This window comes from Anopheles merus, chromosome 3R (assembly GCF_017562075.2).
Source record: "Anopheles merus strain MAF chromosome 3R, AmerM5.1, whole genome shotgun sequence".
In the NCBI taxonomy this organism is placed as follows: Eukaryota; Metazoa; Arthropoda; class Insecta; order Diptera; family Culicidae; genus Anopheles; species Anopheles merus.
Genome location: NC_054084.1, coordinates 5,043,964 through 5,060,412, shown reverse-complemented (window position 1 = coordinate 5,060,412; position 16,449 = coordinate 5,043,964). Strand labels below are relative to the sequence as shown.

The 16,449-nt window shown below is 47.4% G+C and overlaps 2 protein-coding genes across 4 annotated transcripts in view; one reads left to right on the top strand and one right to left on the bottom strand.

Annotated features, from left to right (window-relative positions):
• LOC121595899 overlaps positions 1 to 15,666 on the bottom strand; it is a 79,999-nt gene extending 64,333 nt beyond the window's left edge. Inside the window, exons 1-2 of one of the 2 annotated variants that reach the window (XM_041920289.1) lie at positions 15,515 to 15,666; positions 14,385 to 15,177 (exon numbers count right to left, since the gene is read on the bottom strand). In XM_041920289.1, the coding sequence (XP_041776223.1) occupies positions 14,385 to 15,092 (708 nt within the window). In that variant the 5' untranslated portion in view covers positions 15,093 to 15,177; positions 15,515 to 15,666. The remainder of the gene's footprint in view (positions 1 to 14,384; positions 15,178 to 15,514) is intronic. The other variant, XM_041920288.1, reaches the window with a different exon arrangement.
• Positions 77 to 7,762, top strand: LOC121595910. Of its 2 annotated transcripts, none has more exons than XR_006005216.1 (3): positions 77 to 1,324; positions 2,758 to 2,768; positions 6,446 to 7,762. XR_006005216.1 is itself a non-coding variant. In XM_041920302.1 (3 exons), exons 1-3 carry the CDS (start codon positions 269 to 271, stop codon positions 6,791 to 6,793), a joined length of 471 nt encoding a protein of 156 aa, XP_041776236.1. In that variant the 5' UTR covers positions 77 to 268; the 3' UTR covers positions 6,794 to 7,762. The 2 variants fall into 2 exon arrangements, 1 of the variants encoding a protein (XP_041776236.1); XM_041920302.1 differs by having other exon boundaries at positions 77 to 380.
• Positions 15,667 to 16,449: the final 783 nt, after the last annotated feature.

Below are 16,449 nucleotides of genomic sequence, written 5' to 3'. Positions count from 1 at the left end.
CGCAAATGCTGAATGTTTTGCTGTCAGCCGCGGTGACAGTTCTCTATTTGTTTACGATTCGCAGCAACAGCTGGAATGCAAATCGTTCGTGCATCGAGCACCGAACAATGCACTTCAAGAGGTGTGTTCGTCTGTGAAGTCTCAATCGCGCTTTAGAGGAAGGTACACACAGTAATCTACAGCAGTGCACAAGCAGACAACCTCCCCAAAAAAAAACTGCCAGACAGCAGCTCAACAACCAGACAGGCCCGGGCAGGCGCAAAATTAGATGATGAGGTTGATATTGAGGCTTCTCAATCGATCGGTTCCAGCATCGGCCAATTGGACGGACGTGATCTCGTTTGCACCATCTCGGTCAGAAGGGGTGCAGGCTGGAGGAGGTGTGGAGCCAAAAGGGGCAGGTTGTTTTTTTTTGCTGAAGGGAAGGGAAGGGCCTTCGGAATTGGTTTATGCGCAAGCAGTGGCGCTACCTTAAAAGGAAGCGTTGATTGAACCTCTTAATCTTCAGCGACGAAAACCCGAAACGAAACGCCCCGATCCTCGTGTGTGTGTGTTGGAAAGGCGAGTTGGAAAGGCAAGCGGAAGTCGGGGAGGAACGGGCCGGTTAAGAAAGGCAGAGCTGAGCATAGCTGCGCACGAGTGAAAGACGGGGCCGGGGCTAATTTTCTGCCTCATTTGGGGCGCGTAACTCTTGTGGCGGCGGCGGCGGCGGCGTGCGTCGATGGCAGGATGGGAAGAGCTCGCGTAAAAGCTTGCGAAATTGACAAGGCTAGTGTGTGTGTGTGTGTGTGTGTGTGAACTTGGTCTATGGGAAGGGGTAGGTTGAGGTGATGTGATGTGTGTGTGTATATGGGAGTGAGGAAGTAACAGGCAAAAAGGCAAAGATTAAGAGCAGCTCACTGTGTGACGCACCGTCCGAGGGAAAATCGTTGTACACCGTGGCTCGGAGAGAAGCAAGGAAAGTAACCTCGTATCACCTGCCAACAGATTTGGTGATGGTTGGAATCGGTAGCAAGGTTTACCGCAAAACCACCTGTGCCGACCTGTCCGGGCTGAGAAATGCTCAATGGCATAATATAAAGCGAGGGGAAAAAAGTTGACACCACTGTCATTGTGACTGCTTGAAGTGTAGATCATCATCGTCTTCATTTATTCCCATTATTCTACCACTGAATCAAAAGTGTAGAATGCTTCATATTCATTCGGGTACTGTTGTTGTGAAGTTAAGTGCAGAAGTATTATAATCGTATCTGTTTTATTTGATTATAATAATAGGGGACCTAAAGCGACGTAAAGCGTCAACAAAGATGTCTGCTTCATTAGTGTGAGTGCTATTAAAGATATTTGTAATATTTATCAAAAACATTGACTATAGAATTGGAGCCACAAAAAAGCCTCTAGAGCTCAATATCAAACCTTTCATGAAATTCTCCCGAACACCACCACCAGCAGCAGCAATGAGTCGTTAAAAGGGACCGAAATGATCCTTTTTTGTACTTTAATAAATTTATTTTTCGCTCGAAGGTACTTGCACGCCTTGTACTGTGCTTTGTTTTATTACTCAGGTTACATATTCTTCATCCTCTGGCTTGTTTCTCCAAGCGACAAAAAACCCCAACGTTTTCGGCTCCTTAATGCTCACCCTTCGGCTTAAAGCCTTCCCGCTTGTCAGACATGATGCTGAAGCGGTTAATGTGTTATGTACGGGGCCACCCACAACTTTTCACCTCCAAAAGTCGAGCAACCGTCGCATAGGGAGAGTAGGTACCCAAGCCCTGAAAAGGGTACCCATTCTTCAGGTGGCAATTACTTCGCCGGTGGTCCAATCGAAGGACCCGCGTGTGGTGATGGTTCGTTGGTAAACACAGAGGGTTCGGTACTGAATCGAGCAGGCGCAGCAAAAGCCATCAAAAATGCGCAAACCTTAGGTGAGATGGGTTCGTCGAGAGAGCTGCCGCATGTTGAGTTTTGGTCTTTTATGGCGCGTTCACAGTGCACTTGCGCTGAGCGATTTTCTGCATCATTTAGCGGACTGAGCTGTCGTGTTTTTTGATATCTTTTACATCTAGAGCATTGGTTTTTATTTTAATGTGTGTGCCTTCGGGAAACATTGCCATAATACAGATATTATAGCTGTGTCGAACATCGACCAACGGGAAGGTATCTCCCCGATGTCCACGGAGATGTTGAAGGGTGTTGCAACAATCTTCCCGTAATCATGAAAGTTTGCGTGTCCTGCCGAAGCATGCACGCAATTGTTTTTGGTTCGACAACATACGATAGCATAATGTGATCCTTCTTGTTTGCTTTAAGTTGTAGCTTCCAATTCAGTGTGCCAGTGTGGCCTTGGGAGGGAAGTAACCATCTGGAAAAGCAATCTGTCACGAGGTTTGGCAAATGTGTAGCATGCTTTTTTTTATCAGAACAAGGTGCTAACTGCAAACCTCCCTGGAATTGTTGGCGTTTGCAGTAAAATAAAGTTTCTTATCTTATCCACGTTGATCGAGATTAAGAAGAGTGAACTGAAGGAAAAGAATGTGAAAGGAGCAGATGGATAGCGGGAGGCTCTTTAATTAATGCAAATTAATGCGGGAAGGACGTCATCAGTACACGTGTATCCTGTCGTACGGAACAATCTTTTTTACACTAATTATTTTACATAGTCTGAAAAAAAACGGAATGTTTCTTGGTGAACGTTAGTGAGGAGCTTTTTTTGGCAGTATTTCTGACTGTTTTTTTATTTCTTCTATTTTTCAGGTAACAAAACGGTACGTAGCACAAGCAACCTTGGCGAGATTTTCGGAAAGCATAAAATCTGTCCACAAATGCAAAATGAAACACCCTTCATGGAGATCTACCTTTCCCGAAAAGTTGGGAAAGATTTATGGATTTTGATGCGATCGGTCAGATATCTCACCGGCCCAGGGATGGGAGCAAAGAACAGAAACGAAAAAGAGAGAGAAAGAGAGAAAAAACTGCACACCTTCCGAGGTATGCGACATTGGGCATTTATTTCCCGCATAAATTTTAACTGCCAGCGTCGATCTTTCATCGCACGATCTGCACGTACAAATCGCAAATATTGGGCCTTGTGCGGGGTGTTCTGTGTTTTTTTGCCCTAAGCTCGAGCGCGAGCATCATCGCTGCGGCGGATGTCGGGAATGTCAGTTTACCATTTCATTAGCTTGACGGCTACGGGTTGACACTAATTAGGCGTGATCGGATTGTTGACTCTTTCCCTCCCTTTTCAACCAAATGGTCCCGGACGATATAGGAGGGAGGCAGGGAGGGCCAAGGAACCGCCGTGCTGCATCGTCGATTATCCGGCACAAAAGCCGCAACACATCGTGCCGCAAACGTTTGCCTCCTTTCGAATGCGCTTGGCAACGGCATTAGAAGGGAGCCAGCCAGCCAACCAGCCGATGGTGGAAGGTTGATCGGTTATGCATTATGTATCGCGGTGCGGTGCGGCCCTATCGGCCGACACAGGCCCCGGTCCGGGCTGTCGATTCGGTTAGGCTCAACGCCGCCCAAGCGCCCCTTTCGTTTTTGGACAGCCGAACAGACAGCGCACTTCAAAACACTTGCAAACAAATTTCATACATTCTCGTTTGACCGCGCGTTGTCGTCGTCGTCGTCGGGGGAATAATATTTTGCACATCATGCACACAAGTTTTGCGCTAATCGTACACCACCGCTGCTGCTTCAGTACCGGGCGGCGAAGGCATCTGTCGGTGGTTTGTGCCACACCCAGACATAGGCAGCGATCCTGCCCGTTACGGTTCTGTCACTACTGCCGCCGTGCGATTTTTGCGATGAAGTCCCTGCGGACATATACAAGGGGGTGTAACGATTTTGACATTTAACGACATCGCACACGCCACAAACAGAAGGGAGGCATATTAGAATATTTTCTTCCAGCAGAGACATGTCATTAATAATCGCCTAATGGCCCTGTTGCTCGAGCTGAAAGAATAAATTCGCACGCCCCCTTTCGATGTGTGGGTACATTGGATGAGCAACACACTGTGAGTTGCTTGCCTGTGGTTTGTTTTTACTTCGACTCAACTACAGTGATACAAACACACCGGGAGTAAGGCGACACGGCGTAGGTTTTATTGTACCGAACTACGAAAACGGTTTGATCGTTAGATTGAATTAATGCGACGCAAGCACAACGGCTTTAGAAAACAACGGGCTGCAATTTACGGGTCGCGGGAGACAGATGGTGGCCGGTGACAGTAAAGCCTGCCTTTTACTGTCGCATTAGACAGGTCGCGGTCTCGGGCACGAGATTCGTGTGATGGACGGGGTACGGTGTGACGAAAACCTGTCGTGCTCGGATTACGGCGTTTTTTTCTTCTTCTATCGGCAAAACCTAGCCTGGGCAGAAAGTTCAGTCCCGTGCAAAGGCTCCATATCTTTGGTTCAGCTTGAAACTGGTCGATGACATGAAGCACCTGACGTTCGAGCTGGACACGCTGCACTGCTAACACACGGTCAAGTGGAGTTGATCTCATATCTTTGATTGTCTAGCTGAAATGGTCCAACGGGCAGATGGGGAATGGACAAAAAACAGTGTTGTTCCAGAGAAGAAAAAGCTCAACGCCCTATCCTTGTGTTGTGCTCATGGTCGCTCTATTTGCTGAAGGAGCCAGCCAGAGAGACCGGCTGGCTAAGAGGGAACGAAAAAGAAGGAAATGAAAAATGAAAACAACGACGACGTGTTGACCTGACATGATCGATAACTACTTGCTGCGAGTTACGATTCTCATGATGCTCTCTAAGCACAACCCGGTTCGGGCACCGTAAGAGGTCTTTCGCTCGGGAACGCGCTCGCTACGCTCCCAACTAACAAACACGTCTGGCGTGTTTCCGGTCGAGTTTGTTCAGGATGGGGGTTTGAAAAGCTCCAAAAATGTTTACCCAGTCTCATAAAAATGTGAAGCGTGTTCTTGTTTTTCTGCAACCATGCCGTTTCGTTTTTGCTACGTTTTATGACAATTTACACATCATTTGTGTGACATGCAATTACCTAACACACGGACACACCATGGGGCCAAGAGGGCCTGTGTGTTTGGCTGTTTTGTTCGAAATCTGTCACATGTTGTATAATCTGTCGCGAAAGTCACCTGCCGGTGGAGAAAGTGCGAAACGCACCGCTAATGGCAGGAGAGAAATGGCATGTAAAATAGTTTCACACGAAAATCTGCATCAATCCTGCCCCAAAATCATCAACCAAAATGGAACACATTAGCGATTTCGGGCGAGAAAGTGACGAACGTCTCGCGTCCCGTAGCCATGTGGCGTCGGTTTGAACTAATTAGTATTTTACGATCTGGTGGCACTTTATTTAGGAACACCGTTGAAGCAAATCGGCTGGATTCAGTCCAGACTGACAGGGGAAGAGGGTTGCGCGGTCTTCTCGCGCGGTTTAAATGAGCGAATTCATTAGCAGTAACTTCGCGGGCTACCGTCACTACCACCTGGCGAGGGCATCCAACCTCCACCTTATAGAAAGGCCAGCGAAAGATGTCTTTTTGGGGCGTTTTTGGCACAGCTACGGGGGATTTACTCGAGGCAAACATAGTTCGTAACCTGGGGTAACCTGCTGCTGTGTGGTGCGCGGTGGAATGGCGATTGGCAAACAACAGGCCGCTGGTTGGTTTGTACAGCCCGGCAGCGATTCCGGCCATCGGCACTGTCGGATGTCGTATGTTTGCTTAGTCTGTTTGTAGCTGGCCTATTGCTGGACTGTGCGACTGTATGGGAAGCTCATTTTTAAATAGACGCAGCAGGTGTAGATTTACACAGTTGCTTTAGAGTAAATAATGAACTAATAACACAGCGGTACAGCCAGTGATGCCAAATTTAGGTTGAACGTACAACCATTTATCATGCTGGTTGCAAAATATATTTCTTATAGCATTATGCAAAATTAATGAATAAACGACTAGCTTCATGTACAAACAAAAAGAATGATGAACTGTATAGAAGATGAAGCGATAGACGACCACCAGAAAACGAATGCCACTCGATGCACCAAGTGCCTCTCTACGGAAAGACAATGTCAAGGGGAAAGAAGAATGAAACACCTGTCCAGCATTTGGAAGCGTTTGCGCCCTTGTCACAGTACAAGCAAGGCCAGGTAACACATCGACAGCAATGCTCACAATGTTCAACGTCAGCGGAAGAAAGACTACAGCCGTCTGTCCGTCCGCCCGATCAACAGCAAGCCGTTTTGTTTATAATGAACGATGGATTTTCGTACAACGAGCGCGCCTGCAATCTCGCGTGTTGCGTTGTTGGTTTGCAAGCAAGAAGCAAGAAGACACGACGGCGCGCGGCGTTAGGCACTCTCCACTCTCCCATTGAATTCGAGGACCGATGAAAACTAATAAATTCAATAAGTTTATCTTGCACTCAATATCTCTTTTTCTTCCAGCGACCCTGCCAGCGGCAGCGTGTTTTGGAGCCGTTGGGTTTCCTCACCTCCGGGGCAATCATTCGTTCACATAGCGTTGCTTTCCGGCCCGCTGGACAACGATCGTATCGATCCGATCGCTTCCAATCGATGCTGAACCGTCCAAGAGAAGAGGAAAAAGCAACACCCGTCGATGTTGGAGGGAAAAACCCCCCGACTCATTATTCGGGGAGCGGAAAGATCCCAATGCAAGAGCGCAACACCGCTCTCGGCGAAGAGACTTCAACCACTTTTCTCCCCCTCTACCAACCGTTGCTCTCGATGCTATCGATTGGCGATTTTTATCGATTATTAGTCGCAGCTTATTAACTCTCGAATAAATTACGCCTCGCCAATCAGTCTATCGGAATCGGTGGCCGAGAGTGGCTGTGAAGAGTTTTACGGTCCGCCGGCCAAAGGGACAACACTGCACGCGTTGGCCGTGGAGGAGCGAGCGGCTGTGTGTGTGTGTGTGTGTGTGTGTGAAAGCCCCATTGGACGGTCGATTTTGTTTAAACTCGGCGCACTTGCTCTGCTCTAGCCTAAAGTGGCTCACAACACGCATGAAAGGCACAGCAAGGCAGGTTCGCTCATAAGGCACCCGACTCACCAGCAACTGCCAATTGATTCGAGCTCGAATAAACCACGAGCGGCGCTGCTCTTTATCCACGCATATATATATACATCGTTTGTGCGCTGAATCCGACGCGCTTATGTCACCTTCAGGCGACCTCGTCCTGTCGTAACCGCTCGCTCTCTCGACCTAGGTTTCGCGCACCGCACGCAGCCAATTACGAGAAAGCGCAAGAAAATTTGCATTTCGGGCTCGTAAATTAGACGCGAAAATTGCGCCGATCGATGTGTCGCTGTGTGTCGGAATCGTGTTGTTCGCTGTCGTCTGTGCTGTGCGGTGCGTGCGGCGATGATGCTGTATTGTACGGAAAGCCACCACCACCTGTGAGCGCAGGAAACATAGCAGAAAAGGCATCCAGCACAGCACATCCGGCTGTAGAATGGGATGGAAGAGTGGACTAAAATAGAGCAAAAGTAAGCAGAAGGAGGTTGAGGTTGCCGCACAGATTCGGGTAGAAATATCTAAAATCAGCTCTGTTTTATTTACAAACATCTGGGGCATATTCGTTGCAGCATCGAATTTCTATCATCACTCATTCGTACGCTTGCAAGGCTTTCGGAAGGTGAAAAAAAGATCTAATTAAATTTACATCTGATAAATTCCAATCTAAGCCACAAATCTCGCCTCACATGTCTAGCAAGGTGGACGGACGGTAGAGGGTTGACTACTCGGGTTTCTGATTCCATGGGAATCCAATGCACTGCGCGCCCAGCAAATGGACACACACACGAAACAGGTTAAGAAAAACATGCAAGATGAAATGAACATGAATAATCTTTTTTCGTGTTGTAGCGTGGCTAGAGGGCACAGGCACACACCCGGAGATGGTTGTAACAAAGTTTGACTCAATTAAAGCCTTTAAATTGGACAATTTGAGGAACATTTTGAGGCTCCGTCGGAGACACTTGTAGTATTGATTTAGTGTAAATCAAAGGCGTATGTTTTCGGGAACACATTTTCGCTGTAAGTAACTCGTATGTTGCGCTTGTGTTCATGCAAATTTAACGTATCAAGACTGCATGGAGTTCATGCAACATAACTAGTTTCTCAAAACAAACGCTTTCTGTGGCTGATTTTTGCGAAAAGCTGAAATTCCCAAAGCTGTTGTTTATGTTCCTCTATTCGACCACTCCAAGAACAATACCTCTATTGACAGAAAAGCAGCAGAGGATCATCGGTAAAATAAAACAAAATTTATATCACACCCAGGGCTGTAAATTAAAAGCTTCACGATTATCACTGTTCAGCTTCCTTTCATCGATGCCGGGTGTTAACAGCGCGGGCATCGTATCGTAAAGCTAACAAATGGTCGCTATTCTTCGCAATATGTTTAATGATTCCACACCGGCGGCCCCGAACGGGTAAATCTTGCTCTCGTCTTCAGCATAAACAACACCGGCTGGAAATATCAACTTCCAGCAAATGAGTATTTGCTGCCGTTAAAAACCAATATATTCTCCACTCCTTTTGCGCCACGGTGCTTCAGTACACCGTTTAGGGCTATCTTCATAAGTCTTTGCGCATTTCATAAAAAATGCAAAAGTCGTCGCAAAAAGCGATCAGCTTCTCTTCAAGCAGTTTGGGCACTGCGAATGACACTTAGAGTGGGTCTGGGTTTTTTTTTCGGGGGTAGGTTGTTCAATATTTGCGGCCAGAACATAAGTGCCCTCGTGCGCCGCCAACAACCATCGACAACCGGTGGAGTAGAGGTCAAACCGGTCGAGCGGTCGGTTGTTGTCGTAAAACGTTTCATCCGTTATTGTCACATCATCCACAGCAACCGCACCAAATCCATCGCGCCATTCTTTCCGTCGCCTTTAGTTATGGGGAGCTTTTTTTTTTAGCTCACTGGAGAGTTTTTGGACGGTTTTTATCGTTCATAAAAATTGGCAATGATCGTGATGGAGTTTTTGTTGTTGTTTTTTTTTGTTTCAGTCTGTCAACGAGGTCAAAAGACACCCTCAGTATTCGGTGCATCGATGCATATTCATTAAAATGTGCTGGTTTTGGATTTACTGAGTGGCCGATGCAGCTTAAAGATGGTGATAAGAGTAATCCAGGGCTCGTAAATGGTAGCTTACTGCTTGTGCGAAACGTTGAAGGGGATGAAACGATCCCCTGGTGGTAAATCATCGTCGCAACAAATGTCGTTTTCATTAACAACCATCATCAAATTGAATAAGCTTAAGAATGTTTAAACCACAAGGTTTTAACAAACTGTTTTATAGTCACTCAAGAACTCATTTTTTAAACCAATTTTAATATTGATAATACTCCATTTGCTCGTTCAAGCATAGCAATTGAAACAACAGAACAGTTTTCCAGTTCTGAGGCGAATACATAAATTCCCACTGAAATCGAAACCATCCTCTACGGTTCTCTGCAGAGCACAACACCTTACACGATGGTCCGGAGCCGCCGCCGATGACGCCGACAACAGGCAGGTTGTGCTGGCTGAATTATTGTAAACCTTCTGTAAAACATCACAAAATTTGCGTCCGGTCGTTTCCGTGCGCGACGCGTGTACATTTCATCGCATGGTAATAACTTACGGTGAGCAACTCATCGGGTCCACGCGAGATGCGCCCAGAGCGGCGACGGGAGAATCTTTTCTTGCTTCCCTTTTGCTCGTCCCTAGGTTGGACACTTTTTTGTTGCCCCCTTTTGGCACGAAACGTTATTTAATATCTTCTTGGTGAAGCGCAGCACTCTGGCCGATGGTGCGCCTTAAGCATGTCATCCCGTGACTTCCCATTCATACGTTCACCGCCATTCAGCGCTTGACGCGCGCCCGCGCTCTTCCTTTCGTCCGCCCCATTTCACGAGCCCCACGGGAACATGATCAAGTGTCGGCAGTTTTGTACCACACAGCACACACGGTGGTGGTGGTGTACACAACGGTATAGGAAGAAACAAAAAAAGGCCCAACAGAAGAACGCCACGTGAGCCGGAACCCAACGTGAACCGAGCGTCCGCGTACATGAGACTTAAGCGAGCTCCAAAATGTGTACTTCACGCATTCAAAAATCGAGTGTGTTGATGAGCAATGGCTCCAAAAAGGTGGGGGGAGAAAAGCGGGAGTTTGGAATGCAAAGTGCTCCCCCATTTCTTCCCCCCTAAGTTGTCTTCCCTACCAAACGCACGAGCCATTCATGATTGTGAAGGGCGACCCGGTTTCGCGTTTGCGCCACGGTTCGCTGATACATTTCTTAATTTGTTGAAATGTAATATATTTTAATGGTCCGATCCATTGAACCGTTTTATTATTTATGATGTTGTTTATGCTCAATTAGACCATATATATAAATATGGAGAAAACGACGGGCTCTCGGACCATCGACGGCAGCAGCCTGTCCTTACCTTACCACCATCTCGCGCTCACCCGCTCAACGGGGTGGTAAATTCAATTTTGCCAGCCCTTCGCAGTCGAGTGGCAGGCAGGGCAGCGAACGAGATGAACTTGGAAACATTGGCAGAATGAGATCTCCCTCCCACACGTCGTGTGCCTTTTTCTGTCTCTCCCCGATCGAACCCGTTCCACTTTCCAGCACGAAAACCGCCGAGACGCTGTTTGTGATTATTGAAGGGACCCCCCCTCGATAGAAGCAATTTCGGAACCAGATCGTTACTGTTGAAAGGCAGAGGGGCTGGGACGGGTTGTGAGAAAACACACTCTGGTGTTAAGGTAGAGCGCACTCGTGTTCTTCCCGGGACGACTTTTCGCAAACGGGAATGATTTATTGATTTCCATGTGAGGAACAGCCAGCAAACACACACCGAAACGCCAGCAGAAGACGACCAGACTCCGGGCGGCGGGCGGGATGAACCGGAGGGCACAAGGCTTGCTAGCCTGACCGCGGCGGGTGGAGGACCGTGAACTAGATCGCTTGTTAGAGATATGGGGCTATCACGGAACGGATTGTAATGCAAAACTAAACCTCGCACAGCCTTCGACGCCGCGTGTTAGACCGCGGACGCACGGGCAAGAAGCGGTGTAATGAATTTATTGCCGGCAGGGCCTTGCCGGGACTTAAAGACACGGCCGAAGGAGATCATCATCGTAAAAGGAAATCGTAAGCTGCGTTTGTTTGTTTAGTCAACGGGGCAGCACCAGCTCGGGCTCTTACTAATAGCCGCGTATCGAGGTCCTCCTTTACTGTCCATTTCGTGGACCGGGAAGGAATAGCTTTTGCAAATCGTTTTCCCCAGGTCATAAATCACTTCATCTTGCTGCGCGCTATGGAAGCAATGGAAGCAATTGCTGAAAGGCGTGTAGGCGCGCTGCATCCTTGGTCCAGTTTCTAGTGTGTTATTAAAACATTTCAAATCAACAACGTACGATGTAATACAAGCTCTTTGGCTCAGTTTGCTACAATACGCGGTGAATTACAATCTTGCCAACGAAGAAGGAAGCGGGACAGAAGTACAAGCGAGAAAAACAATGCCCTCCTGTCAGCCGCGGGAGTGTGCTGTGCGCATGATTGACAAATTGATTTGTCCTTTGTGGTATCCAAATTTGGGCAATTGCTTCATTTCCAGCTGCGCCGTTATCAAGAGGAAATGTCGGGATCGAGAAAAGGGAGTAACGATCGACAATCCACCAAAGTGCGCAGGTTTGGTTTTTGGTCAAACTCGATTTTTATACCAAAGAATAGCGTAACGGACGGGGACCAATCGCGATGACAAATAAAAATGATAAACATTTTGCTTATAAAACTGTCGCCCTTTTTCCCCCAATGAGAGATGCACCTGAAGCTGCAGTTGCAGTTTCAAAAAGCAAGCAAAACGATAACCTTGTTACAGGCGTCAATTTGTCATCGGGCGGCAAAATTTTTGTCAAGCTTTTTAGCCGTACCGCCGGGACGTCGGGACAACAACCGGAGAGAGAATAGCAGCAACATTAATTCCATGTCGTACTTTTTTTCTCTCCCTCTTTCATTGTTCTTTCCTTTTCGAAGCGAGCAAACGGATGAAAAGCCTTCCTTTTTTTGTTTTACAGTATTTTCAAGCCGCATAAGTCGGCTGTCACCGAATCCATGCTGGTGCTTCTTTTTCGCTGTCCTTCACGGAACATGACGGGTTGCTTCCTTTTTGTGCGCGCTGGCTTTTCACCCCGTTTGGTGGGCTGTCAGCGAATTCGCCGGTGGAGCCCACGAAACAGGGAAGATTAATGACGCATCGCAACCCCCCGGCCCGGTCGGTGGCCCCTTCGCACGGGCGCCGTCGGAATTCTTTCACCCAGCCAGGCACCGCTCCCGAGGGTTCAGCCGTTCGGCACGGGAAAGGAAGACATAAATAAAAGTGCTGCTTTCGTGAAGCGCATTGCTTGGTTGAAATGCATTGCTTCAACCGCTGCGACAGCCCGAATGCCCTTTAATGTGGTCATTTATTCTGTGTGTGTGTGCATACGTGAGGTTTATTTTTTTTTTCCTATTTTCATTTTGGGATAGAGAAGCAAAACATTGACAACAACGTCGCGATGATTTGTTTCCCGAACGTGGACATGCGTGTAATGTCTCTCTCTTTGCCTGTGTGGTGGAATGCAACCGCATTGCAGGGTGAATGTTTTGTAAATGTTTTACTTTGTTGTGATCGGGTGAGGAATTGTGTTTGGACGTAAATGAAAATTCTGTTGCCTTTGCTGGACTCGCCTTATCAATCACGGCGCAAAAACGGCGGTGTAAATTGAATGTATTGTATCGATTGGATTTATGTACCTCGTCCGTTTGGGGTTGAAATTATCTCTGATTGACTAGCTCCAATGGCATAATAAATTTGCTTTGTAAATGAAAAAATAAACATGCTAGCATTACAGTTGCAAACCATAAATATGGCCTCGCCAATAATGAACCCTTCGGTAAATGCAATAAAGTTTTCACTTTTACGGTGGCTACCAACGGGGCAGCATGCAACACACAAATCACGAGAATCGCTCATTATAAGAGATTGCAAATGAGGCACACGCGTCATCGAAAAGGTGTGTGAGGAGTTATAAAATAAAGCTCCATAAAACACATGAGCGCGCGCACAGCCCCACTTCAGCCTCGCAGCGCATCGTAGTGCATCTTTTTAGATTTACATCTTATTTATTCCACCGAACGGTAAAGGTCTAACACTGCGGGGTGAGCAAACCAGCGAACAATGGCATATGATGAACTTTCGCGCAACAGTGTCGAGCTGTGGAGGGTTGTAGGAGAAACCGCCTCTATTTTTCACCCCAATGCAATAACGCACGCTGCATAGTTGCATGAAAGAATGCACCCAGGATGAAGGCAACAGAGCGTGTGTACTGGGCACGAGAAGGTTAACCGTTGCAAATTTAACTAATTTCAGGTGAGCTGTGCTCGCTCATCGTTTGCACTACAAATCATACACAAACAGCAACACGATCAGCTGATTGAACGAAAATTATAAGCACTATCAGGGATTGAAAACATTACATAAAACTTCACATAAAAACTTCATAAAATTATTTTTGAACAAAATTTGCATGAAAAATAACATCACATATTGTTTAAACTACAATAACTCCTAAAAATACCGTTCAATTCACAGCGTCTACAGATGCATTTGACTGCATCCGGTTGCATCTTCCAACACAAGATGCGTCACGCTTACACACTCTCACTTTCGTTGTCTGCTTTTGTGTTGTTGTTTCTTCGGCACGCTTATTATTGATGATTTCATTAAAGCAACGTGAAGAAGACGATTGCACACATTCTTTCGCACGAGTAAGAGACGACCAAAAGGGCTTCGACACCGTAATGGGCACACTAAGACACTTCTGTCCTGATGCATCATCTCCATCACGACCATCATCATCATCATCATCATCAAGACTTGCACTTGCACTTTTACGCTTTGTTGTGTCGTTGTTGTTGTTGTTGTTGCTATTTCGCACGTTGGCTACAAGAGTCGAGTTGTTGTTCGAATCGAGCACACGGCACAAGATCACACGCAAACTTGTCATGTCATCGGGGGGTCATCTTCTTCATCGATAAAGCAAAATAAAAACACTTGAACATCACACCAATATATTGCTTCACAAACACACATACACTTTACAGCAGCATCGAACACTACCACAAATCCAAAGAACAGGACAAACGGGTAATCATCCGTACGACGACGATGGGATACGATTATGTAAACGAAAGAAGACTACAAGCAAGCAAGCGACGAACCCCCGTCTGTCCGAATGGCCCCGGTTGCGGGTCAACCCCATCAGCGAGCCATCCTCACCATGCAGCACACACACACCCCACATTCCGTTCTTTGTTCACTCACCTGTTCTCTGAAGATGCGCTTGAAACCGTCGATCGTGTGCTTGTCTTCGCCGAGGATCGCACTGAGCTCGGAAATCAGCAGCCAGCGCCGCTTGTCCCGACGCACCTCCAGCTCCATCGCACTGACGGAGGGTTTGCGCGGCTCGGTGGAGGCCGGCGGTGGCGCAGACCCATCGCTTCCTCCTCCCAAACTATTCACCAGTCCGGCTGCTATCGGATCGAACGGTACGAGCTCGGTGGTGCTTTTGTCCTGCTGCTGCTGCACCACACCGCCATTATCACCGCCGGTATCCGTCGCTGTCACTGTACTTGTACCGCTGCCCGTTGACGAGCCGGTTTCACTTTCGTTCGAGTGCAGCGAGCTACGGCGCGCGTTCGGAAACACGCCACCACCGCCGCCCGACGGCGATTGGGCAGAACTGTGCATATCCTGCAGATAGCTATCGTTCTGGCGCAGCACAAATATGAACGGATTTTCCTCCTGCGGTCGGCCACTTTCACTTTCATTGGGTGCACACTTTTCCGGCTGCTGTACGGCGGCACCGGACTGTGGTAGCTCGTCGGAAAAGGACACTTTTTTCGGTTGCTTGTGGCCGGGCTGGGGCGACGGTGAACGCGAACCACTAACGCCCGTCGGCTCACTTTCGCTTTCACCGGCGGCCACTGGGGAAGTAGGTCGGCTGGGCGAATTCGGAACAGACCCTTCCATGGTGGATAAGGGTTACGCGGAACTAGAGCACTCTGTTTGCAAGTGAGATTTGTTGCGGGGAAATTCTTATGAAAAAAAGACAGAACTAAATTAAATGTGTTATTACGTCACACTGTGTTAACTTAGTATTTAACACTTTTTTCTAATTAAAAAATAATATCGCAAAACAATATAACAAATCGGAACACACTTTTAGTCACACTTATATCAAATAAAAGACTTAATATCAGGTTATTATGAGGCTTTGCGAATAAGCGACGAACCTCAACAAAAACCAAATTGCAAAAATAGATTACTTGTGCCACTTTCTGTCACTTCAAAATTGAAGTTATTTACATTTAAATATTTTCGACATGCACAAAAGACTAATAGTCTTTCAAATCTGGTAAAAATCGTACAATTACTTTTAAAAAAATACACACAAATTAGAAACAGCAGATTCGGACCGTCGGCAGTACGGCCTGTGTTCGGGACACTGTTCGCGGGCACAACTAGCAGCGCGGTCAGGACGCGAAGCGAAACGAACGCACGCCGGATCGAGCTGAAACTGAACTGTGACACCGAGTGGAACTCAGCGGCGTACGCAGCCAATCGAGCCACGCAACACAGGCCCGCAGCAACCGCCTTGCTTGAAGCTGGCGGACTCGTGCATGAACCCGCGTGCAGTCGAGCAGATCTCTTCGGCAGTAGGTGTTTTGGTCTCTTTTTCGCTTCTTCACCTGCCAGGTGGAGCAGTAACTGTGGCGCATGAACGCTGTTGGGGCGCTACGCGGTGTGAAAAGTCGATGAGTTACCGTGCCGAAGACTCGTGCGCTCCGATCGATGCGGCGATACCCGAACGGATGCTGCTCCAATTCATCCGAACGCAGACACACTAGCTGTTCGTTAGAGATGATGCTGGGCGGCTCAGAGCACTGGCGGTCGGACCATATTTGATCGGTTTAGCACAAGACAGTACAAGAGATGAGCCATTGACATTGAACCTGAACAGAAGCGCAGGCAGAAAGCAAAAGGTTGTTGAAAGGGGATGATGGTTTATAAAAAAAAAAGATTGAATGAAAAGATAAATTGAAACAAACACACCTGGCGCGAACATCTACAGCACACTGCCCCTTATAATAAATAACAACACAAATTGAGCGCGTTTATTTGCATAGCATGAGGCACGAGGGCTTAGAGAGACCGTGTAAGTGATAATTATAAATTGAATCCAATTATCTCGCTCTCCTTACCGGGAGAACGTGCTGTGGCCGAGGTGAAGTCGGTCCTATTGGCTCGATCGCCTGAACCCTGACCATGGTGGTGTGCCTTCGCCAAAGGCGCCCCTTTATTAAACCAACCTCCAATCGCTGTGTGC